The 24,925-nt window shown below is 37.3% G+C and overlaps 1 protein-coding gene across 4 annotated transcripts in view; it reads right to left on the bottom strand.

Moving 5' to 3' along the window:
- Nucleotides 1-23,318, bottom strand: part of ttc39a (tetratricopeptide repeat domain 39A) — a 37,744-nt gene extending 14,426 nt beyond the window's left edge. The window contains exons 1-5 of one of the 4 annotated variants that reach the window (XM_055167463.2): nucleotides 23,037-23,318; nucleotides 21,184-21,234; nucleotides 20,754-20,804; nucleotides 6,426-6,530; nucleotides 932-1,063 (exon numbers count right to left, since the gene is read on the bottom strand). In XM_055167463.2, coding sequence (XP_055023438.1) covers nucleotides 932-1,063; nucleotides 6,426-6,530; nucleotides 20,754-20,804; nucleotides 21,184-21,234; nucleotides 23,037-23,077 — 380 coding nt within the window. In that variant the 5' untranslated portion in view covers nucleotides 23,078-23,318. Of the gene's footprint in view, nucleotides 1-931; nucleotides 1,064-6,425; nucleotides 6,531-15,012; nucleotides 15,345-15,387; nucleotides 15,477-20,753; nucleotides 20,805-21,183; nucleotides 21,235-23,036 lie in introns of those variants that run through there. The other 3 variants (XM_055167466.2, XM_055167464.2, XM_055167465.2) reach the window with 3 other exon arrangements.
- Nucleotides 23,319-24,925: the final 1,607 nt, after the last annotated feature.

Here is a 24,925-nt window from a genome sequence, read left to right as displayed (position 1 = left end):
AGTCTCAAACCAGCAGCATTAGAGAATTACATCACCAATACAAATGTGACATAACCTCAAAATAGTGTCCTGTTGTGTTGCCATGTCCACATCTTTTGATGCTTACATACTATTTATGGCTTAAACTTTTACACAACATTCAACACATTGTAAACAACAATGGCGGCCCATTGATACAATTTTGATGGCATTGATAAACCTGTGGTGGTTTCTGTGGCTGGGAAGAAAAGTAAGCCTTCAAAATCTAATAATTTACGCGTGAGGTACTCGGGAGATGGCAAAAATGTTGGCTGTTGCTTGTTCTCACACGACAGCATCAAGCTTCTGTCATGCTAACACATTGACCCCAGGGGACCTTATGAAAAACTATTCATTATTTTACTCGAAGTCAACGAAAATCAAGCAGGACCAAAACATTTTACAGCTGATCACTGTCACAAAAAAAGGTCAGCGACAACATCCCAAGGATGACAGCAGCAATGACAGTGTTAATAATATGACAAAGTAAGTGTTTTGATTAATGCCATTAATGTTTATTTATTAGTCAGTGTATACCACTAGTCAACTAAATGAATATAACATGCCAAAGATGAATGCACATTTATATATTGATTCAATAGATTTATTGCATTTATAATTAAGCTTTGAAAATCAAATTATGGATTAGAATTTTTTTATGTTTTTATAACCAAATGATGCTATGTGAAAGTTTGTAACCAAAAATAGTGGTTTTCCTCTTGTCACTTTCAGGTTATAGAAAACACATTTTTACCCAAATTAGTCAAAATGGATTTATTGCGTTTTGGAACCAAACTCTTCATATGGAAATGTCTCCGATTTTTGGACCTCAATGTATGCATATCATACTTTTGTACATAATAAAACAAACCATGAAATGACATCATAACATTGTGAAAATTAGGGAACGCACCGTTGGCACAAAGCCTGTGCTTCTTTCATAGTGTTTACCGCTGTCAAGATATCCTCGGGGTTGAAGGTCATCATGGCCTGCATTTCCAGTATGGTGGCATACGTGAGCGCGTGATACATGCTGTCCTTATTTCTGCCAAAGAACACAAAGCAAGATGCTGCATTAGATCTATATATAGAACAGCAGATGAGGCGTGACTCAATGACTGTGAGAGAAAGTTAATCTTTGAACCACTTAAAAACATTAAATGGACAAGAGTGAGACCTGGGCGGAAAAGAGAGGTTAGCTCATACAGAATGGTATTGCAATAACAATACAAAATGTACAAGCAATATAAACTTAAAAAAAGCAAGGGACAAACCCAGTCATTGGGTAAAGGGCATTTAGTGGTGAGACTGTGAATTGCAACCAATGGCTCAGTCCACAGCTACGGTAGTCATCACAGCACAAACATGTCATCGTTTTAGACAACGTAGTGACAAAATGCGCTCTATAGAGGAGATTTTACGTTTAGGGTCAGTGTTGGGGGTGACGCATTACAAGTAATGCGCATTACGTAATTATATTACTTCTCTGAAGTAACGAGTAAAGTAACGCATTACTTTATAAATGTACACATTAATAATTGAGTTACTTTTTTTAAAAAGTAATGCAAGTTACTTTTCAGTTTAATTAATTCAATTTAAAAATAAAATAATGTGCTGAATTAAACTGAACATATTAACGTAGAATTACGCGCACTGTGTGCCTGAGCCAGAACAGTTTGAGTCAGAAACGGAGGCCAGAGTTTTGCGATCTTAAAAAACACCTGCAAGGCGTGAAAGAGATCAACCCTCAGCCATGTAAGAAAAATTAACTTAAAAGTAACTTAAAAGTAACGTAATCATTACTTTCCATGAAAAGTAACTAAGTAACGCAATTAGTTACTTTTTGGGGGAGTAACTTAATATTGTAATGCATTACTTTTAAAAGTAACTTTCTCCAACACTGTTTAGGGCTACTGTAGAAACTTGGCAACGCAAATGGCAACTTCCATGTAAGGGGACCCGCGGTGTATGTAGATAAAAACGCTCATTCTAAGCATTCTAACAAAAACAATACACTTAATTTTTTACGCTCTTTATACACCACTAATAATATAGTTATGTATATTATATTGCCTTTCTGTAAAGAGATCCTTTAAAAAGTTACACAATGCACCTTTAAATTAACCCAGAAAACGTTTTTATTTTCACCAACCTAGCATTTTGGGTTGAAACAACAAGGCATAGGTTAAATTACAACTCAACTGGCTAGGTTTGTGCCTTTGTGGCCCACTTTGATTTGTTTTATAGTGTATACTGCTTTTTATAACTTTTTAGTGTGTTTATTTTTTATTATGACTCTCACAAACAAGACAGAATGTGACACTACTGGTCCAACATTCCTGGCTTGAGACTCAAGTTAAACAGGTTCACCTTTAGAAATAGACTTATGTCGATGTGACGGCTGTACAGGTATATATCACGTCAGTAAATAATAGTTAAAGGGATAGCTCACCTAAAAATGTATATTCTGTCCTCATTTACTCACTTTTGTGTTGTTACAGATCTGTATAAATGTCTTTGTTCTTCTGAACACAAAGGAAGATATTTGTAATGAAGCATGAAACAGAAGCACTTCCATAGTATAAAATAAAATACTACTATGGAAGGCAATGGTGCCCAAAATGGTTATAAAACATTGCTCAAAATATCTTTCTTAGTGTTCAGCATAACAAAGAAATGAATACAGTTTGTGACAACAAAGTGGTGAGTAAATGATGACAGAATTTTAATTTTTGGGTGAACGATCCCTTTAATTAAATAACCATCTCTACACAATGCATACCAAAGGCATACCACACAAATGTGCAATTCAATGTTTAACATGGAGACAAACCTGCTTTCTAATGGAACACAATCATTATAAATGAGCTGTATAAAGTTGTCAATAGTGTTATATTTAACTCTTGATTAGTGAGCCGCACTCTTGAGTGGTTTAAGCATTCAAAATAAATGATAAGGTATGTAAGGAATAATTGACGACGGGCCGTTGAATTATTAGAAAAATAATGCACACCTCCAGTGTGCATTAATTTCAATAATTCAACGGGCCGGAGTCAATTATTTCGCTTATACTATGGTTACCACACCTCAAGACATCGATCACATGATATATTTAAAGGGATTCATCGGTTTTTGTACATAAATTGCTATTGTGAGTATGACTATTTCTTCTGCGTCTCATACAACGGCTCTTTTGCTTGTTCCAAAACGTAATTTTAAAGCTGGCAATGGAGGCTTAATCCATTGATAGCATACTAATGCAGTTATTAATGAAGTTATTAGAAAGAGAGCGAGACCGACAGAGACACAGATAGAAAAAGAAAGAAAGAGAGAGAGCGAGAGAGAGAGAGGGCAAGTGAGAGCGAGAGATTGTGTGAACAAGGCTAACGTTATCTCTGTGCGTCTCTAAACAGTGCTGTTATTACCTCGGAAAATCGTCTGTCATGTTGTTTTTGTTAGTCCGTTATTACAGTTAACTATGCGAAGTGAACTGTAATGCGGGCAAGAGAGCTGCCTGGAACTACTGTGCGTTTCCCAGAAAATAATTGCACACCTCTGAACGTTCATCAGCCAATCAAATTCAAGCTTTTAATGGACCCGTAGTATAATGCTATTGTATTGATTTTGCCCAATTGATTATTCATTTAATAACCTGCTTTTGTGTTCGAATGAATAAAAAATCTCACATGGGTCTGTAAGCACGCGTATATGATAACAGGATTTAAATTTTTGGGTAAAGTGACTCTAACTTGTAAGTCGCATTGGACAAAAGCATCTGCTAAATCAGTGGTTCTCAATTCCAGTCCTCGGGACCCCCCTACCAGAATGTTTTAGATGTCTCCTTATATGAAACACCTGATTTCACTCATCAGGCTACTTAACACACTAATAAGCTGATGAACTGAATCAGGTGTTTTTATATATGGGACATCTAAAATGATCTGGGAGGGGACTGGAATTGAGAACCACTTTGCTAAATGACTAAATGTAAATGTATAAAAACAAAACAGGGCTAAATAGCACTAAAAGTGGTTCATTGGGTCATTATCACAGGGAAACCATTTTAAGTGCCATATAGCACCTATGAAGTACCCGTGTAGCACCTGTATAGAACCATATTGTGCTATATAGAACCATATCTGATGCTATAGTGGTGCTATATCACTCCTGGATGGTTCTTTATAGGTGCTTTATAGGTGCTATATAGCACTAAAAATGGTTCGCCTATGATTACGAGCTTTTAAGGCTATTTAGCACTAATGTTTTTTTTAGAGTTTGGTTTCCCCCTCAATTCTGATCTGATCTTCTTTAATATTCTGCATCGTTTCCATCTTTGGACTTGTACAGACATGGAGTTTTGTGAGTCAAGCATTTCTCTCTCTTTCACAATTTCTCTCTCTTTCCTTTTATTTTTCTCTGTTTGTAACTTCCCTTCCTCCTTCCTCACAAATGTATCTTCATTAGCTCCACGCCTTTAGCGGCCAAGCCCTGCCGGTTGGAATGGGGTGGGACGCGACTTAAGCAAACCCATTAGGTCTATCACAAAACTGTGACTTCACTGTGCAAGTTCAAACAGTGAGGATTAATGGTGTAGAGTAATCTGTGAGCTGCGTCTGCGTCTGTGTCCTTAGGTAAACTCCTTCAAACCATTTCCTTCCTGAAAGCATTTTTTTATGCTTGTTTATACCCTGCATAGATGAAAGTGTCAAACGACAGCTGCTATTCATACTGACTGACGAAACAAAACTATTAACAGTAAAACCCAAAAAGACTTAAGGACACAAAAATGGGGCAAATGTAGAAATGAATTATGACATATTTTATAATTTCCACAATGATGCAAACCCATCCACAGCTGTAAGTGGTGAGGAAGATAACCACGTGAAAGTCTTTTAAATCAGCATACATATGAAAACAGGGTGCGGTGTGAGAACAAGAAAAGGTATAGATGTAAACATAAGAGAGCTAAACTTATTACCGGTAAGTACGGTTTGGGTTTTGTGAGATTTAACAGAGAAACATTCAATAAATGACTGACTGTGGATAACTGTACCTCACATTTACAAAATACTGGGACACAATGTTACAGGAACTTAATGCAGATTATGCAATATACCTGCAACACACATAATAATTAACAAGGAAGATCCCAAAATAGTCTGCCTAGCTTTGTTCTTAACTTAGGTGAGGAGGTTTAATATAAATAGAACTGGGTTATTATTTTCAACCCATTGTTGGGTCAAAAAGGAACAAACCCAACCCGTTAGGTTGTAATTTAGTTAACCTATGCTGGGATGTTTCCACCCAAAATCCTGGATTATTGTTACCCATTGTTGTACATGAGCACATTACTATGGAGATGCTAGGGAGTAGATAGGTGGTTGCTTACACTTTGATGCTTTTCCATTGCATAGTACCCCACGGTTTGGGTCGGGTCAGCTTACTGTTTGGAGCTTTTCCAGTGGTAACAGTATGTTGTACCTGATACTTTTTTTAGTACCACCTCAGTTGCGGTTCCAAGCGACCCGAGCTGATATCAAACGTGACGCAAAAACACTGTAGATCACTACCAGCGTCATCGCTAATGTAAAAGATTAGCTTTACCTTCATGCTAGCTTGCGCTGTCTCGAGCAAACATTTTGTCATCTATGCTCTTCAATAAGTTCCCAAACTCACTTTTAGCGATGAAAAACATCCACAGGTTGAGAATCAGGAACACAATACCAGTGTTTGTGGCGGCACATTCGTACACATATGCTTAAATGTAACTTATAAGGCTCAGCGGAGCGCACATATATTTTGGTGGCCAATTTTAATTTTGTAAATAATGTATGGGGATGTAGCATTCCAACAACACTTGCACATGTATGATCTCACAGCAGTAGGCAGCGCAAATATTAACGACACGCCTATAATCCCTCCCACTCTGTTGTACTCCGTTGAAAATAACCCAGCATTTTTTTTATTTATTTTTTAGTGTACTGGCCAAAACCAAAAAAGCCCACCCCAAGTCTACACCTAAAATAAATAATAGTGGCTAATAGTGTATTGAGGGTTCAATTTAGTAAGACATGTTCTCAGAGCAGAACCTCCCTGCTCTGTATAAAAAAAACTGCATCAAACCAGCATGGGAATTATGCTGGTCTATGCTGGTTTTATGCTGGTTTAGCTGGTCTTCACCAGCATACCAGCACCAAAACACAACATAGGCTGGTCTTGCTGGTATGACCAGCATGGGATGCTGGTGCTTATGCTGGTTTGGTACTGGTTTAGCTGGTTCTAATGCTGGTTTGGTGCTGGTTTTACACAACATATGCTGGTCTTGCTAGTATGCTGTTTTTTTCAGCTGGGCTTTCCGAATTATGTAATCATTCCAGCTCCCAGCAGGTCAACACGTTCAGGCTTACCTGCTCTTGAGTCTGGTGAGAGCATCTTCAAATTCATTTGAAAGAAAAAGATCCAGTGCTGTCATGCAGTCTTGAAGAGCCACAGACAGGTCAGAGTTCGACGACCTAACACACAGAAATAATTACAGAGGTGAGTGATGGATCATATGAAAGTAAAAATGAAAGAAATGTGAAGAATCCAAGATGACAAGGCAACTTAAAAACGTCATAAAAGTAGTCAATGCAACGCATGTCCTCCAAGTTTATCTTTGTGTTCCACATAAGAAAGCCATACATTTTTTAAATGATGTAAGCATTACTAAATGATCACAAATTCATTTTCATCTTTGGGTGAACTATATCTTTAAAAATTCTATTTCCAATGATTTTAAAGTGCACCTGTTTCATTGCTAAAAAACAATGTTGTTTTGTCTATTTGGTATAATACAATGTGTTTGCGTGGTTTATGGTTAAAAATATATATATTTTCCACATATTTTGTAGCTCCAGATTTCCTTCTCTTCCTGAAACGCACAGATTTTGTACAAAACTAGAAGATTTGAAAAGTGTTGTGTCCCTGATTGTCCAGCTAATCTGTACGTTGTGATTGGCCTGAATATCTCTGACGTCAGCCGGAAATGTGATGCTCCTTTTCATGTTTGAAAGATTCGCTCACAATGCAATGCTAACAGGAGTTAACTTACAGGCTGTGAGTCCGAATCGGGAGGAATTAGTATAATGTCGGTCTTTACTACATCACCAATCCCAGGAAGTAAACTGTTGCCTACAATCCGTGTGTTTGTTGTTGTCCAAGAAAAGAGATTTATGTTGGATACGATAACTCCCGTCATTGTTTACTTTGGGGTTTGTACCTTTTGCATATCCTTAACATGTACTAATACACACGTACACACCAAAGAAAATGTAAAATCGTGAATCGGACCATTTGTGCTCTTTAACCAAACCAAATTCATTTTAAAGGTACTAGACTATCAGAATTTTTTTTTTACAAATGCCGTCACTGGGACGGTACACCTTAAAATATTTAGTAAAAGCCCCGTGTGCACCATGGGAATCCAAACTATTTGTAAGACTACTTGCTTTTTGGGATAAAGAGGAAAATTATACTGGGGAAAATTTATACCATGTTCACACTTTTTCTACATGTGTAATTGGAATCTGGTCATATTTAGCAAGTTTGAATGACAAAAAACCCCCACGAGAAATCCGAACCAGAAATAAGCAGTTAGAAAGAGGCTAATTATGTACCATTTAAGTACAGATATGTATACATTAGCTACCAATATGTACCTATGAGTTACATGCACTTAATTTAATACTTAAAAAAAATATACTGCCCCACTGAAAGCTCTCCTTCCTTTATTTGAATGTAATAAAATACACAAATAGAAACACAAGCAATAAGACATCAGTACTACTGATCGCATTCCTCTAATGGTTGTGTTTTGAGGCAAAACAACAGCTTGTGAAATAAAGGTCTTCTCGGGTCGAAAGAAATGTACCCAACACAAAATGACCCAAAACACTTTTTACCCAAACATGACATGCATAAATAATTGTTTTTAAAGACCTGACCGGAGAAAAAACTGAGAAAATAAGACTCAAATCCGACCCAGTGGCAATTCTTTAACCAAACTGGACCCAAATGTAAACATCACAGACATGTGTGCAGTCTGCAGCCCCGAACGCACCAGTAAATGGTAAATGGACTGCATTTATATAGCGCTTTCATAGACCAATGGCCATCCAAAGCGCTTTACATATTCCCTCACATTCACTCAAAAATTCATATACCGACGGCGATGTCAGCTATGCAAGGCACCATCCAGCTCGTCGGGAGCAGCTGGGGTTAGGTGTCTTGCTCAATGATACTTCGACCCTTGGTCAGGCATAGCCAGGGTACCACCAACCTTACGATAGACAACCTACATGGCCCACTGAACCACAGCCACCCAGACAGCTGCAGTCAGACAGAAAGAAACCCCGGTGGCCTACCCACCAATTTGGCTTGGTGCTCCATTTATTATCTGACGACGACACCAAGGTAACCGCTAGAATGTGCATTCAAAATTGATTGACAGGATTGGCTCAACCAAAATTAACCTACTGCCAGCCACACAATGTCGCAAGCACTCTTGGCAAACAGAGGGGGGTTGGAAAAGGACTCACACAGGTGAGATAGTTCGGTCTTTTTGGGTCCGTTTGACAAAAAAACATTCCTTTTAAATTACCCGAGGCCACTAATATTATAAACTTTTAGCCCCTGAACACACTCAGGTCGGACTTCTGGTTTTCGGATCTAAGTAGGCCCGTGAAGACCTCTATTGTGAAGTCTCTATGATCAGGTGTTTTATCTGGACAGGAAGCTCATGCTCACGCTGCAGGTCTTTCTGAGCATCTGCAGAAAATCTCACACTGCCTCCACACAGGCTGTTTCATGTGAACGTGAAGCTTTAACTCTCTGCTGCACAGACTTTCCACAGAGTCTCCAATTTAGATCCAAGAGACTGCTGTTACATTCAAACACACTGACACATGGGTGAGTTAATGTGTATGTGTACATCTAGGAATATGAGTTTATTTGTGTAATATTGCATTTGTTTACTGCATTTGTGGGTTTTCATAAAATGTCTGTGAATGTGAAATGTGAAAGAGGCATCCAAGGCACAAGACAAGACCTAACAGCTCATAAAATGAGATTTTTTAATGGAGCTGCTGTTCATACTTGTTACAATTTGATGAATCACAACCTCAGTGGATCTGATACCATAGGAATGAGATTTTTGAATGTTTATTTCTATAATGCTTTTTGTCATACATACTATCCCAAACAGTCTAAGAAAAACAGTGGCCTACAAATACCCCACCAATTCAGCCAAAAGCAACACTAAGCATTTTAGTAGTATCTTTAAAGGAAAACACTGCAGTTTTTCAATATTTTATTATGTTCTTACCTCAACTTTTATTTATACATACCTATCTTTTTTCAATGCGTGCATTTTTAATCTTTGTACAGCACCTCACGAATGTGTTAGCATTTAGCCTAGCCCCATTCATTCCTCAGGATCCAAACAAACGTTTTATTTTGTGCCACCATACTTACTCGTGTAACTACTCATGTAAGAGTCTTTTAATAGGGGAAACATGGAAGTGTTTGATGGCTTCTAAATTCATCCCTGTTTGGATCCTAAGGAATGAACGGGGCTAAGCTAAATGCTAACACATTCATGACGCACTGTACAAAGATTAAAAGTGCACGCATTGAAAAAAAGATATGTATTAATTCATATAAGTTGAGGTAAGAACACAGTAAAATATTGATAAACTGTGGTGTTTTCCTTTAAAAATGAAAGACAAGATCAAAGCCTAATGTATTGCTGCAAAAACGACATATTCCTTTACATTCAAACCATGTAATTTAATTTATAAATTGAGCTCAAATTTGTAATGGTCCTGACCTCTGCCTTGCCCTACTAAGCACGCTGCCTAATCTGATAATACTTAACATACCCTTAGATACAGTCTTCCTCGCCTAAACATCCTGAAAACAACTGTTCACATAGCTTCTCTATGTGGATGGATGTGTCCATTCTCCGCTGAGGCAAATCAAATTAAAAAGTGTGACTAAATGAGCACCACATCTTTACATTCCAAATGGCTGTCCACAAAGAGACCTTCTTTGTGGAGGAACCATTTCGGCCAATAGGATCACGTCTAGTGCCTCAGGCTACTGTCAGACCAGCAGAATAAGAGAGAGGTTTGCTATCGGGTCTTCTCGCCTGAGTAATAACTGGCAGATGACTTCCATGCTGTCGTCTCCTGATGCTAAAGGCACTTCCGGCTCAAACAACGTAATCATATTCTAGCAGCATGAAACAGACTGGGAGTCAATAGAGTTTAACCAGAGATTAAACTATTAACTAAATGGTTGTTGGCTTATTAAAAAGGATGGTCAAAATATATATTACAGCTGTCACTGGGGCAGTATATGTCCTAATATGTACTATTAGGTACAGATATACACTAGGAACACCATACTAATACTGTGTTTGACCCCCTTTCGCCTTCAGAACTGCCTTAATTCTACGTGGCATTGATTCAACAAGGTGCTGAAAGCATTCTTTAGAAATGTTGGCCCATATTGATAGGATAGCATCTTGCAGTTGATGGAGATTTGTGGGATGCACATCCAGGGCACGAAGTTCCGTTCCACCACATCCCAAAGATGCTCTATTGCAGTGGTTTTCAATCTTGTCCTAGGGGACCCAGAGCTCAGCATATTTTGTATGTCTCCCTTAACTGACACACCCAGTTCTGTTTATGAATCTCTCCCTTAATGAGCTGATGATCTGAATCAGGTGTGTTAGATAAGGGAGACATGCAAAATGTGCAGAGCAGTGGGTCCCCTAGGACAAGATTGAAAACCACTGCTCTATTGGGTTGAGATCTGGTGACTGTGGGGGCCATTTTAGTACAGTGAACTCATTGTCATGTTCAAGAAACCAATTTAAAAAATGATTCGAGCTTTGTGACATAGTGCATCATCCTGATGAAAGTAGCCATCAGAGGATGGGTACATGGTGATCATAAGGGGATGGACATGGTCAGAAACAATGCTCAGGTAGGCCGTGGCATTTAAACGATGCCCAATTGGCACTAAGGGGCCTAAAGTGTGCCAAGAAAACTTCCCTCAAGAGTCAAGGCATGATGGATCCATGTTCTCATTCGGTTTACGCCAAATTCTGACTCTACCATCTAAATGTCTCAACAGAAATCGAGACTCATCAGACCAGGCATCATTTTTCCCGTCTTCAACTCTCCAATTTTGGTGAGCTTGTGCAAATTGTTGCCTCTTTTTCCTATTTGTAGTGGAGATGAGTGGTACCTGGTGGGGTCTTCTGCTGTTGTAGCCCATCCGCCTCAAGGATGTGCGTGTTGTGGCTTCACAAATGCTTTGCTGCATACCTCGGTTGTAACAAGTGGTTATTTCAGTCAAAGTTGCTCTTCTATCAGCTTGAATCAGTCGGCCCATTCTACTCTGACCTCTAGCATCAACAAGGCATTTTCGCCCACAGGACTGACGCATACTGGATGTTTTTCCCTTTTCACACCATTTTTTGTAAACCCTAGAAATGGTTGTGCGTGAAAATCCCAGTAACTGAGCAGATTGTGAAATACTCAGACCGTCTGGCACCAACAACCATGCCACTCTCAAAATTGCTTAATCACCTTTCTTTCCCATTCTAACATTCAGTTTGGAGTTCAGGAACAGGTGTTCCTAATAGTCCTTTAGGTAAGTGTATATATTTGGTACCAATATGCACCTTTGAGATACTAATATGTATTGTTGAGGTACTAAAATGAACTCTTTGGGTACAAAGGTGTAGTTTTCGAAAGTTTTCGATTTCAACCTTGACTCGAAATTCTGTAGGAGAAATAAAAAGTCTTGTTTGAGTTTATATTAAAACCTATTGTGGCTTATTGAGAAACAAGATCTCTTCTAAAGGGCACCTTATGGCCCTTTTACAAGATATAATATAAGTTTCAGGTGTGCCCAGCATGTCTCTTTGAAGTTTCAGCTCAAAATACCCCAAAGATCATTTGTTATAGCATGTCCAAAATGCCCCTATTTTGGTGGGAGCAAAAAATGTCCTTAAATGTACCTTTAAAGGGGACATTTCACAAGACTTTTTTAAGATGTCAAATAAATCATTGATGTCCCCAGAGTACGTATGTGAAGTTTTAGCTCAAAATACCATATGGATAATTTATAATAGCATGTTAAAATTGCCACTTTGTAGGTTTGAACAAAAATGTGCTGTTTTCGGGTGTGTTCTTTTAAATGCAAATGAGCTGATCTCTGCGCTAAATGGCAGTGCTGTGGTTGTAAAGTGCAGATTAAGGGGCAGTATTATCCCTTTCTGACATCACAAGGGAGCCAAATTTCAATGACCTATTTTTTCACATGCTTGCAGAGAATGGTTCACCAAGACTGGGTTGTTCTTTTTAACATGTTCTAGGTTAATAGAAGCACTGGGGACCCAATTATAGCACTTAAACATGGAAAGTCAGATTTACATGATATGTCCCCTTCAATGGCAAATGAGCTTCAGTTCCTCATTTCCTTACAAACAGACAGTGAGTGCTTTCAGTTCAAATATATCTGATTAATGCAGTCTGAGACAATAGTATCTAGTGGACAGAGAATTACAGTTAATGCAGGACTGTAAGTGGGCGGGGCTTTATCAATGTGACCTCACATTGATAAGAGAATCAAAATGGCATGTCTAATGAGACGGCTTTAGTTCAATGGGGATTAAACAACATGGAGTGGTGGATTTCTTGTGTTCACACACTGCCAACACACATTATGTCCAAACAGCTTGTAAAAGTGGATTTTGCATAATAGGTGCCCTTTAAACTCAACGGAAGATAAAAAGTCTATGCAGAAGTCTCTATTTGCTTATTTAATCTCGTTGACATATATAAGATATTTTCAAATGGTCTCATAGGCTGGATTTACATGCAAACTTAATGTTTTGAGACGACCTGCTTACATAATTTTTTTAAAAGCAACTCGTATCCAATAGACGGTTTCAGCAGTAACAACATAAACAAGCGGCTGTCGCGTCCGCACGTAACTTCCGGTAAACTCCGCTAAGAATAAATAACAACAAAGTTCTTTAAACGTAGTTTATTTATATAACAAGCAAAAAAAAAAACAGATCACCTAGGACAGTGGTTCCCAAACTTTTTCAGCGTGCGGCCCCCCTTGTGTACGGTGCATTCCTTTGCAGCCCCCCAAAGAAAATTTGTGACAAAAAACTGTTCTAAAACATTCAATTATACAAAAATGTAGTGCTTTTGGTTAGTAGCCCTATTTTTTTTAGGTTTGATTACACAGAATTCATGATAAATTAATGTATTTCATAAAATGTCATAAAAATGGGGACCCCCTGGCACCATCTCGCGGCCCCCAGTTTGAAAACCACTGACCTAGGAAACCAAAACATTTGTTAATTTCGAAGAGGCTTTTGTTCAAGAGATCAGTTTAGCAACTAGTCAGACCAACGAAACCGGAAATAAGGTTCGGATCCAGACGTGTATCACGTGCGTCCGATGAAACCGTCTATACCTTGCATTTACATTAAACACTTGAAAAAACAATTCAAGGTAGACATAGGCTGCGTCCGAAACCGCATACTGTATAGTAGGTATTGAATTAGATGAAGTACCTACTTACTTAGCGTTAAAACAGTAGGTACTGTATAGTATGAATCCTGGTAGTATGAATGAGATTCGGACATACTACATCCGCCATGTTGCTACATCACGTGATATACGTCGTCATCACGTCATGTCATTTCAGCGCGAAAACAACCGCATGCCTCGTCTTCTTCGTTGGATAACTCCTCTCCCGGGGCATCATGGGATAGTGAAGCGTCCATCGTATGCACACTGCAAAATCTAACCGGAAGTAGTAGGTCATCTGGGTACTTTTCGCATACTGTTTTTCGAATACTATGTATTCGGACATACTACTCGCCTCGCCTACTGCTTTTCGCGTACTATATAGTAAGCAGTAGGCTGTTTCGGACGCAGCAATTCTGACCAGGAACATCTTAAACCACAGAGGAAGTAAAATGTGGAGATATGCAATGGACATAGACAAAATGATTATACAAGATTATAGAGCTTTCTTTCTGTAACAACACATGAAACTTCATTATTACTCCACTTATTTGCCCAGCAATAATGACGCACAACCTGTCTTGAGACATTGCGAATGCGAATCCATGTATCCGATTCATATCCGATTAATTTCCACATGTAAATAAGGCCTGAAACTGATCAGAGAATAACAGAATCTAGGGGCTTTTTTCCTGCTTACACATTCGTGGGTCATATCCAATTTGTGCCACATGAGGGAAAAAATCTGAATTTAATCACTTCAAACATCCAACCTTACACTGCAGAATGAGTTTGCCAGGCCCTTCAACCACCAAACAACCAAGTAAAACTACATCACAGTCAATAACAATCAGATCTTCCACAGAAGAAACACGAGACTATTTCCTCCCTGACATCTGATATCAGACGAGGATCGTTTTAGTGAATGAAACGCCATGTATGCTACATTGAGGATGTGGGCTGAGGTTTGTTCAGAGACAGCAACCTTTGGACCATCTGTACACTACTCAGCAAATAACCGTGGTGATGCTAAGCGATACTGAAAAGCTGATGCTGCCCGGAGACTAAATGAAGTCCAAAAGCTCATCACCCCAACAACTGAAACAAAAAACATACGCACATGCACAAAGCTAAGAGACTCCCACGACTATTACAAAAGCCATTCTCTACACTTCAACAACTGAATTGTACACAACACAACAGCTCTGAAAGCAAGGGCATCCAAAACAATTACCTGTCTAAAATTTCCAAATCCTCCCCTGCTTTTCTGGTTATGCAACTTATAAGCATTCTCATTTATCACTGTTCTCTTAAGAAAGCTTTAAATAGTTCTCAATCACTGCTAAAACACACAATGACACAGAATAATAGGCTATTAGCTGTGCGGCGTTCTTACCCATCTGACAGAGTTTCTGCTTCTCCTGACATTTTCATCTGGTACAGTGAGATCGAAGAGTGCGGTAAAGCGAGATAGAGTTAATGGAGATATAAAAAAAGAGAGAAAGAACAGACGCAGAGTAAATCACAGTGAGATCAGGCCTTCGCTTTGGCTCCTATCAGCAGCAGCTTCCCTCTGGCTACAGCACAAACGCACTCTCTCTCTCTCTCTCTCTCTCTCTCACACACACAAATACACATTGAAGCTTAATAAGATTGGGATGACTATCATACAGAGAAAAAGTGAACATTCTCATTAACTATATCGCCGTCTGCCCGCCTCCTAACCAAACACACACACATACTATACAGAGGAATAAATGCGTGCACACACATGTACAGCTCACCACCCCTTACTCCTCCTCTTCTCAGCAGCATCGCCCTGATGCTGTACGCTGCATCCTGGCTTCTCATTGGTCAGTGATGCAGCAGGGGAGGTATCTTTTTCTTTAAGTGATAAAGAGGACAATCTGAACTTATCTGAACATATTCAACAGCAATAGAGACAAGGACAGGCCTGTAAATCTGTGGTCAACTGTGGAGAGATATCACGAGACAGAGGACAGCTGCTGACCGCAGATCAGGTCAGGGAAGTTACAGCCTGAGGCAAGTTAAGGAGTTTGAAGACAAAAAATGAGGATGAAAACTACAAAGGGTTAATCTTTCTAACTATACATCAGATTCTTTCAACTAGAAACTTTCTAGTAGTGTGTTAATCATGTTAAAACCAACACCATATGTAATGACATTAGCCTTATCACATTAATCACAGCCTGTAAATCTAGGGCACACTGCTTTTGCTGGATGCAATTGCTGAAGGCTCTTTTTTTGGAGGGTGGGGTATATGCGTCAATAATGCATGACAGATACAGATATCAACCTGTCTCTGTGACAAGCCCTAGACTTTGTAAAACAGTTATTCTAATAAAATATGTAAATGCACTTACTGTAAATATATGCTGTTATTGGGTCATTCTACGGAAAAGGTGGAATTTGGGTGATGGAAATCTGCTTAAATGAACTTCTTTCAACATACCCAAAACTTCTTTAATAAGCTTAATCTATTTGTAACTTTTTAATACATTTTAATAAAGAATCCATGAGTCATTTATTTGTCATTGGTGTTACCTGTGATTTAAACAACATTAATGTTGATATGAAATATTTTTTCTCATTACAGCCTGTATATTTAGTTAATGGTTGAGTAGAGGAATGATAACAGCAAGAAAAATAATTGATTATTAATATTTGTTTAATTAAATTCTTCATCTTTACCTAGCATTGTATGAAATTATTTGATTCTCAGTTTGACTTTTTTCTTTAAAAACCAACAAAAAAAATATTCAAGCAAAAAGGCTTTGATGCAAAGACTGAAATATCAACAATGTCTTACGTCCCATATCAACAACAAAATATTTCTAGAAAGTACAAGAAAATACATTCATAACACCAACACTTGGTTTAACAACAATGACATAATGTAACACCAATGACACAATGTAACACCAATGACAACATTAGAATATAATAATAGATAATGAATATGATAAAAATTAAAAAATGTTCCATCTTGTTTTGTTTTTATGCTTTTATGTTGGTCAGTTAAAGGAATAGTGCTTAGGAAGTACTCATTAGAGAAGTAACACCAATTTCAGTAACACCAATGACAGTAACACCAATGACAATTTACAGAAAAAACTAATATTTTAACAAAATGACTGCCATTAGCCATGTGCTATTTCATCAGAGATGATCAATCACATACTTATTCAGTATAATGTATTTTTATGTAAAGATCTTAACACTTCCAGCTATAAAAAACAGTAACAATAATGACATCCAAAAAATTTTATCTCAAAATTCTTACATATATCATGAAATATTAGACAAATAAGGTAAGACATCTCAAAAACGTTGTGCCTTCCTCCACTGCACTTCTTTCACTGACCTCTTGACCCAAGAAAAACTTCAAAGAGCTGATGCATTGTTTCAAAATAAAGTGCTTTGGGTAGGGTAACACCAATGACATAAATTTGGTGGACAAATATTTATTTGATATTACTCATATTAATAGTGTATTTTTACCATTTCAGTGTTGTAGTACATTCATACAGGGTTAAAGGTAAATGTAAATTAGATTTGTTTTATAAAAACATGGTTTTAAATAATAAGTACACAGTTTAACTTCCATGTATGATCAAATGGACAGGGCAATTTTCAGGACCAGACATTTAAAAAAAAGTTTAAAAAAGGGGAAAAAAAGAAATTAAAATAAATAAACTCTCTCATCATTTTAAGGACAGTCTATATTTATTAAATATATATCATTATGGGATTATTGGGTCAAATTAAATGATTAAGGGGTCTGCAAAAGCAAGGGACAAGCATTTCCACCTTTTTTTTTAAATGACCCTATTGATAAAACCGTCTGCCAATTGTAAGTGCTAAATGAGCACGGTAAGACCAGGGACATTAATTATGAAAATAAACTGGATCTTTAAAGGGCACATATTATGCAAAATTCACTTTTACAAGGTGCCTGGACACAAATGTGTGTTTTCAGTTGCACAGTCTTACGCCGATTATGCTTAATAAACTGATAACACGTGGGGTCATGTAAACGCGTAAGACGGTTTTCTTTAATCGGGGAAAGCTCATAAACGGCGTAAGCAAAAATCAATCGACATCGGTAGTTTTTGCTCATTACCCCGATTTCGCGTGGCATGTAAACACCTTAAACAGCTGTCTCGCGGTTTTGTCCGTGTGCATGTCTCCACGTGTGAAAGATAAGCCTCAGACGCGGAAGTAAGCGCAAAGTAACGCATAAAAGTCTCTGCTCTACTAAAGCAGTTGGCAGAGAAAGTGCGAAAATAAAAACTGATGTTATATTTACAGGTTCTGGAGACACAAAAAGAGATAAAACAATATAGCTTAAGACAGATATGCCGTCGGCTTTTTGATCGACTATTATGTACTATAGGCGATGACGTCACTACCTTACGAGAAACCTGACAAATCTCCAAGTCCCATCTAAACGCAGTTGTCTGCATAGCCGGTTTATTGATTGGCATGTATCACGAAGAACGTTTAACCCCGATACGATTCGTTTAACTATTGTGATTGCTTCGTACTGTACCAGGGTGCGTGCGGTAAACTTAAGAGTACCCAGGTACGCTTCACAGAGGTGGTTTCGGGTACATTTCGCTTTTTGGGGGGGTGGGGATGGAATGCAAAACTGTCACTGTAAACCAGTGCTTCTCAATTATTTTCTGGCACGCCCCCCCTAGGAAGAAGTAAACATTTCGCGCCCCCCAACTCTCCGCAGCGACTGTAAATAGTATAATTTGTCTATAAAATGACACATCTGCAAAACATTGTATCCTTATTAACATTAAAGAAAACACAAAAATAGAAATATCGATCAACTTACAACAAAGAATAACTTTATTAACATTGTTTTTTAGTCTGTAACAAAAAAGACTTAAAATGCATCAATTTGCCTGAAAAAAAAACAATCCTTATTTAAAGTATAATATTTTTTGACCATTTGATACTGAAAAATTTAATTAAATATAATCAATAAATAATAATAAAAACTCAAGGGGCTTATCAGCGTGATTGGGGTGTAATGTCTTTAAGTGACAGTGCAAAAAATAATCTCTTCCTGAAAAAGTATTTTCCCCAGGGTCTCGCGCGCCCCCCCTGGTGTTGCTTCGAGCCCCCCCTGGGGGTCCCGCCCCACTATTTGAGAAGCACTGCTGTAAACACTCTGATACGCACAGCACAAATACAATTTGTACCTGAAAACACTGTCCATGAAACGAACCACTTGCAATCCTTAACTGTAATAATTTGGTCTGATGCTTAAGCAGCACGCTATATTGAGTTATTACTTTAGCTACACTAGTAGAGCGTTGTGTTAGCAATACAAATGTCATGGGTTCATCATACCATATAGGGAGAAAATTTACTGATAAAATATATAGCTTTAATGCACTGTAGGTTGATTCGCATGAAAGCATCTACCAAAAGCATTGATGTAAAATTATTTAAAGACACTGGAGTGGTATTTGACATAAGGTGCAGTTAACAAATTCTCTTACGGAAGACATAATGAATAATTGATTACTCAATGCACATTAATACTTGAACAAATCATATAATACACTGTATGTGAATTAAATGTATGAGCTACACAGACAGGTGTGCACATGGTGGGCTCAATTTGGCAAAAGTGACATAATTTACATTATCAGGGACCCTACAAATCATTCTCTTTAGCTTCAAGACAGGGTTCCCATACCTTTCAAGGACTTTCCAGGTCCAATACCGTCAAATTCAAGGATTTTCACATTTCAAGTGAGAGCAAGGTTACATCGTGTTACCTTGTAAGATACAATGTTACAGTTCCCTTTTGAGGGAACTCACGCTGCATCACTGCCATGACATTTTGGGGACACCTCCAGGGGTAAGTGCGTCTGAATGTGTATATCAAATTTAACCAATGGTGAGGCTTAACGATAAAGACAGGGTGACGCGGGAGCCAGGAAGTATATTGCTATCTGAAATATTGCCAAAGACGGTGTTAGAGGGACGCAGGAAATATGGCAAGGGAGACGCAGCGTCTCGTTCCCTTTTCAGAAAACAACAGTTACATACGTAACCCGAGACGTTTCCATGTGTCAAACACAATTATGCAAAAAAGCATTTTGGTATGAATCAACATTCACATACAGAAGATATAAGCATTAACAGGGAACAGTTTAGCACGTGTGTTAAAAAGTCTAGAATTTTTATGATATTATCCTACACTACACAGGGAATAATATGGATTTTTTTCCAGAAAACTTCTTGCATAAAATAGATTCAAGCACTTTCAATTACCTGTATCTATGTATGTATATTTTCAAAAACTTCCTAGGGCCTTGAATTTTTCCCCCCAGATTCACACACAAACTTTTAAGGATTTCAAGAACCCGTGAGAACCCTGCAAGAGTGATTCTACTACAAACAAAGTCATTATTTAACCTCATGATAAAGCTACAAGGAAACAGCTTTCAGAAAATCCTTATAGCTCATCTGTATCTATAGCAGCAATGTTGTGTTATCGTAGTATAGGAACCAGCATGGCAAAGCCATTACAGAAAGAGACAATCTGTTGTGAAAATTAACATAATTGAACATCACTTCCTCCCAACTGTTTTAAAACTCTCTCACCCTGAAACAGGTCAGCTGCCATCCATATGTCTAAGCCCTATCAGTTTCTACTGAATGGGGAACAAACATTATGGAGCCTTATTATGGTTGTAGCTGATATGAATCCCAACTAAAGCAAACTTTTGAGTAATAAATTTGTATAATGGTATGAACCTGCGCTTCATGAGAAAAATCATTAAATCCTGTGGCACTAATCTCCAAAGAATCAAGAATTTCGATGTTACTAAATTACCTGTGCTGATACAAAGTATGCCACTGTTAGGAATAAAACACATGACTAATGGAGTGCATTGTGGGAAAGTAACACGATAGCAGCATCTAATTTACTCGAGAGTCACACCACAGAGGATTACCAAGAGATCTGTATTCATGCTCAGTTATGCATGAGCACTCAAGAATACATATTTTTCTTCGCAAAACAAGACATAGCAGAGCAAAGTGCATGGTAAGATTTAAAAAGTAAATGTGGAGGTGGAGTCCTACCCATAATCAGTGATGACAGGGTCCAGTACGTCATCCTCTATGATAGGGGACCTAAAAAAAGAGGGAACAAAAATAGAGCTTTTGTAACTCTTATCACATTTCTATGTTGGACAGATAAGCTACAGATCAGTTATCAGTATACACAGTGTGGATGTGCAAATATGTTCCCTATTTCCCAGATTATAGGGTGTCAGGGGTAAAATTAACAGACGATGCCATTATAAATAGTAGATAATATCACCTTGGTTCCTCTCCTACTGTAATAACTATAAGGGCCTATTTTGGGCAATAAGGGATTTTATTTGCATTTACATTTTAACATTTACAACTAAATGACAGGTATGTGATTTTAGACCAGCATTGTGTTTTGGTCCACACAGAGTATACCTGTTAAAAATATCATGAAGGTTACAAAGTGTGGTACACTCACTCTAGTGGGGAGGTGGGGCTGTCCAGTGCATCTTTAGTCTTGAGTGAACCCCTAAAACAAGAATAAAAGCATCTTAGCAAAATCTGATCCTTGCTTCTTTATTGATGGATGTAATGTACTGTTTCCTAAACACAAGCATTATATGATTTTGATTTTCCTTAATATCATAATCTTGTCCTTGGAAAACCCAGCAAGATAAGATTTTTGTATAGTACCCAGAGGCTCTTGTCACTTCAAGTTTTTGTACCAAAAGAACAATTAATTGTGCCGGAGATACACAAAGTTCTTTTCGCGTTTTTAAAGGGATAGTTCACCCAAAAATGAAAATTCTGTCATCATTTACTCATCTTCATGTTGTTCTAAACCTGTATGAATTTCTTTTTTCTGATTAACATAAAAGAAGATATTTTGAGAAATGATGGTAAACACACAGCTTAGTGTCCATTGACTTCCATAGTAGGAAACAAATATTTTGAAAGTATTGTGATAAATGATGAAGAAAATATTTTGGTAAATGATGGAAAGCACACAGTTGACGGTACCCATTAAATTCCATCATATTTTTTATTCCTACTATGGACGTCAATGGACACTAGACTATATGCTGTGTGTTTACCATCATCCCTCAAAATATCCTGCGTTAATCAGAAAAAAAGAAACTCATTCAGGTTCAAAACAACATGAGGATGAGCAAACGACGACAGAATTTTAATTTTTGAGTGATTTATCCCTTTAAGCTCCATCTCTTACAAAGAACTGAGAGGAAACTTCACACCTGTCATAAAATAATAAACGGTGTTAAGTATTAACAACAGTTGAACAGCACGTGACGTGCTTTTAATCAAGGGGGGCGGGGTGAGCCTACAGCGAAATAAGAATGATCATCCAATTAGCTTGCTCCAAATCTCATAAATGTTATGACATCAACAGCTCCGTTGTTGTTGACATTAGGCCGGTTGCTTAGGAGTGTGCTGTGCGGCGCTGCACAGAACCAGAACGACCGTATGACGTCGAAGTACTGCGAGAGCAGACTGCTCGGTTTGCTTTTGAATCGCTATCGCGGTGCTGTGATGTCATACCTGATCGGTTTTGCGCAGCGTTAAGTTAAAACGTGTCTATTCATTTGACAGTCAAACATCACTTGCTGTATATTTGTGATTGAGACTATTTTGCAAAAAATACATGCAAAAAAATTACATCGATAAATCTATATTTTTTACTATTCATTTTAATAGCATTGAGAAAAAATTACAAATAATTATTGTTCCATTATTTTTTCCCATGATATCAAGTCAATATGGAATCAATACAGAGAATCTCCTGAATACAATTTAATTGTAGGTAACTCACATACTTCGATACAAGTTATGCAGCTGCTTCCTCTTTAGGATAATTTATCATGGAGTCATAAAAGTAAACGAACCATCTCTTTTGGCAGATTGATAACCATTTGAGTTACCACAGTTAAAATACAAAACCAAAGTTAGACTATGGCTTAAGTGTGACTGGTTTTGCCACAAATAAGAACAAAAAGTATTGCTAATTTTCGTAAGGGACTCCGACCAATCAAACGCGCATCAATAAACGCTAAATCACAGCATCCGAAAAAAATCCCAAAAATATATTCGTTAGAACACAGCGTTTAAAATATAAATTGAAAATACTTTTCTTATTAAAGTCCAGCTTAATACAGGACAAACCAGACTCGTGTGTTGAGAGCACCCCCAGCATATTAAACATAAAGCCCAGTGTATTTTACGTCTCCTTTATGCAAATCATGATGGCTTATGCATTTCTCTTATGGATTATTATGACCAAAAAAGAAATGAAGTAAATCACTTCAGCCAACTTACTTTTTGTCCTCATTCTTCTTGTTGCGTCTTAAGAAACTCATTCCAAAGAGGAAGAGCGCACAGTTAATCCAATAAGACGGTGAAGAGTTTAATAATCACTACCTGGACATTCGTTACCTCACAGGTGAGCACTAAATCAAGTTTTGTTTCAAAAGTAATACTGGACGCGAATCTCTGCCTGCCTGTTTCCTACATGTGATGCGAGACAGGGAGGTGTGGAGAAACTCATTTTAACAATAAAGCGATCCTTTGCTAAAAGTACTGGAATGCAGCGCAGCAACTCTTCCCTGGTCTTAAAGTCCTCCATGTAAATCATACAGAAAATGATGATGTGTGACGTAATAGGCCATACAAAGTGTGTACTTTCATCTACAAGTAATTTTCGGGACATGCTTAGCTGGTTTGTCTCACCCAAGTGCAACTATAATTGTCAGTCAACTTAAAAAAAATGTAAGATGAAAATTTAAGTAGCCTATCAATGTTGTTTTAATCTATGTTATACGTTAAAGTCCCTATGAAATCAAAATGGAGGATTTTTGACTTTTAGAATAAATATGTTGGTCTAAAGGATATTTATAAACTAGTGTGATCCACAAAATTCAAAACTTATTACTTCTCTTCGGTTAACACGGATCAACGATTTTTATGACATCATTGTGCACTTGAGCTGTGAGGTAAACTATGGTATTTGCTATTTAAAAGAGGGAGGAGCCACTTAAAATGGAACCCGGAAGTTAGCCAGACACTGGTTTGGTTCCCTCGCAAAAAAATCAATACATTTTTCCAATAGATTTTTGGAAAATCACAAAAAAATAAGCTTTGTGTTTAACAAAAGTTAAAGACAGTTAAATGTTTTGTCCAACAAATTATTCTTCACAGATGAATACAAATTTGATGAATTTTGAATTGTAAATGTGTTTACTAGAAATGTAAAAAGCTACATTTTGTCTTCAAAACTCATATAAATAGTTTTCATATGTGAAGACTAATTTGTTGGACAAAACGTGTAAGTGTCATAAACGTTTAACACAGAGCTTATTGTTTAATCCAAAAGTCTATGTGAAAAAATTATCTTTTTATTTATAGGTTATAGGTTATCCTAAAAAAATACATAATCCCTGCGGCACTCTATATCATTGTCATGGCGTTAGAAATAAATTAGTCATTACTGTACCAAGTGCAGTCCAAATGAGGAAGGTCCTTACACGTGACCTTGTGTACACTACATTAATTCACAGTTAAGTAACAAAGTGCACTATTGGCCCACTGTTGCCATGGTTACCTGTTCTGCATCAAATATAATGTGTTCATATGAAGCATTTTTTATTTTTTAAATATTTTTAACAGGTTTAAAAACTTCTGAGATAGAGATTAAGTTAATAAGCTTTGGTTGGAGAACAGAAAACAGATTGGAAAACAGAAAAAGTGAAATAAAACTTAATTGGCTAGGCTACAAAAATGTTGAAACTTCAAGATATCTAGATCATGGGTCTTCAACAGGGGGTCATCAAACTATTGTTCGAGTTCAAAATATTTTTTGGAAAAATCAAATTATGCATTAATAAGTTAATAATAAACATTTTTAAATTTGAAGAGCAAATCTTCCCACGATAAAATGTTCGTCATTAAGTTAAATTAAAATGTTATGTAGTATGACAAAAAAATATATTTGAAAATGTTTGTAACATAACCATTGTAACAAACTGTGTGTTATAATAATAAATACGGTCTTAATGTAGTAGGGGTCTCTGCTTCTCTTCCCTTTTCATTAAGGAGTCTTGTTTGAAAAGGTTCTACCTGACTACAGTTCATAAATGTTTACCTTAATTATTTTACCTATAGAATATATTAATAATAAAAATCACAAGAAACACCACCATATTAATAGT

This window comes from Misgurnus anguillicaudatus, chromosome 5, assembly GCF_027580225.2.
Source record: "Misgurnus anguillicaudatus chromosome 5, ASM2758022v2, whole genome shotgun sequence".
Taxonomy (NCBI): Eukaryota; Metazoa; Chordata; class Actinopteri; order Cypriniformes; family Cobitidae; genus Misgurnus; species Misgurnus anguillicaudatus.
Note: the sequence above shows the minus strand (reverse complement) of the source record. Positions and strands in the feature narration are given on the sequence as shown.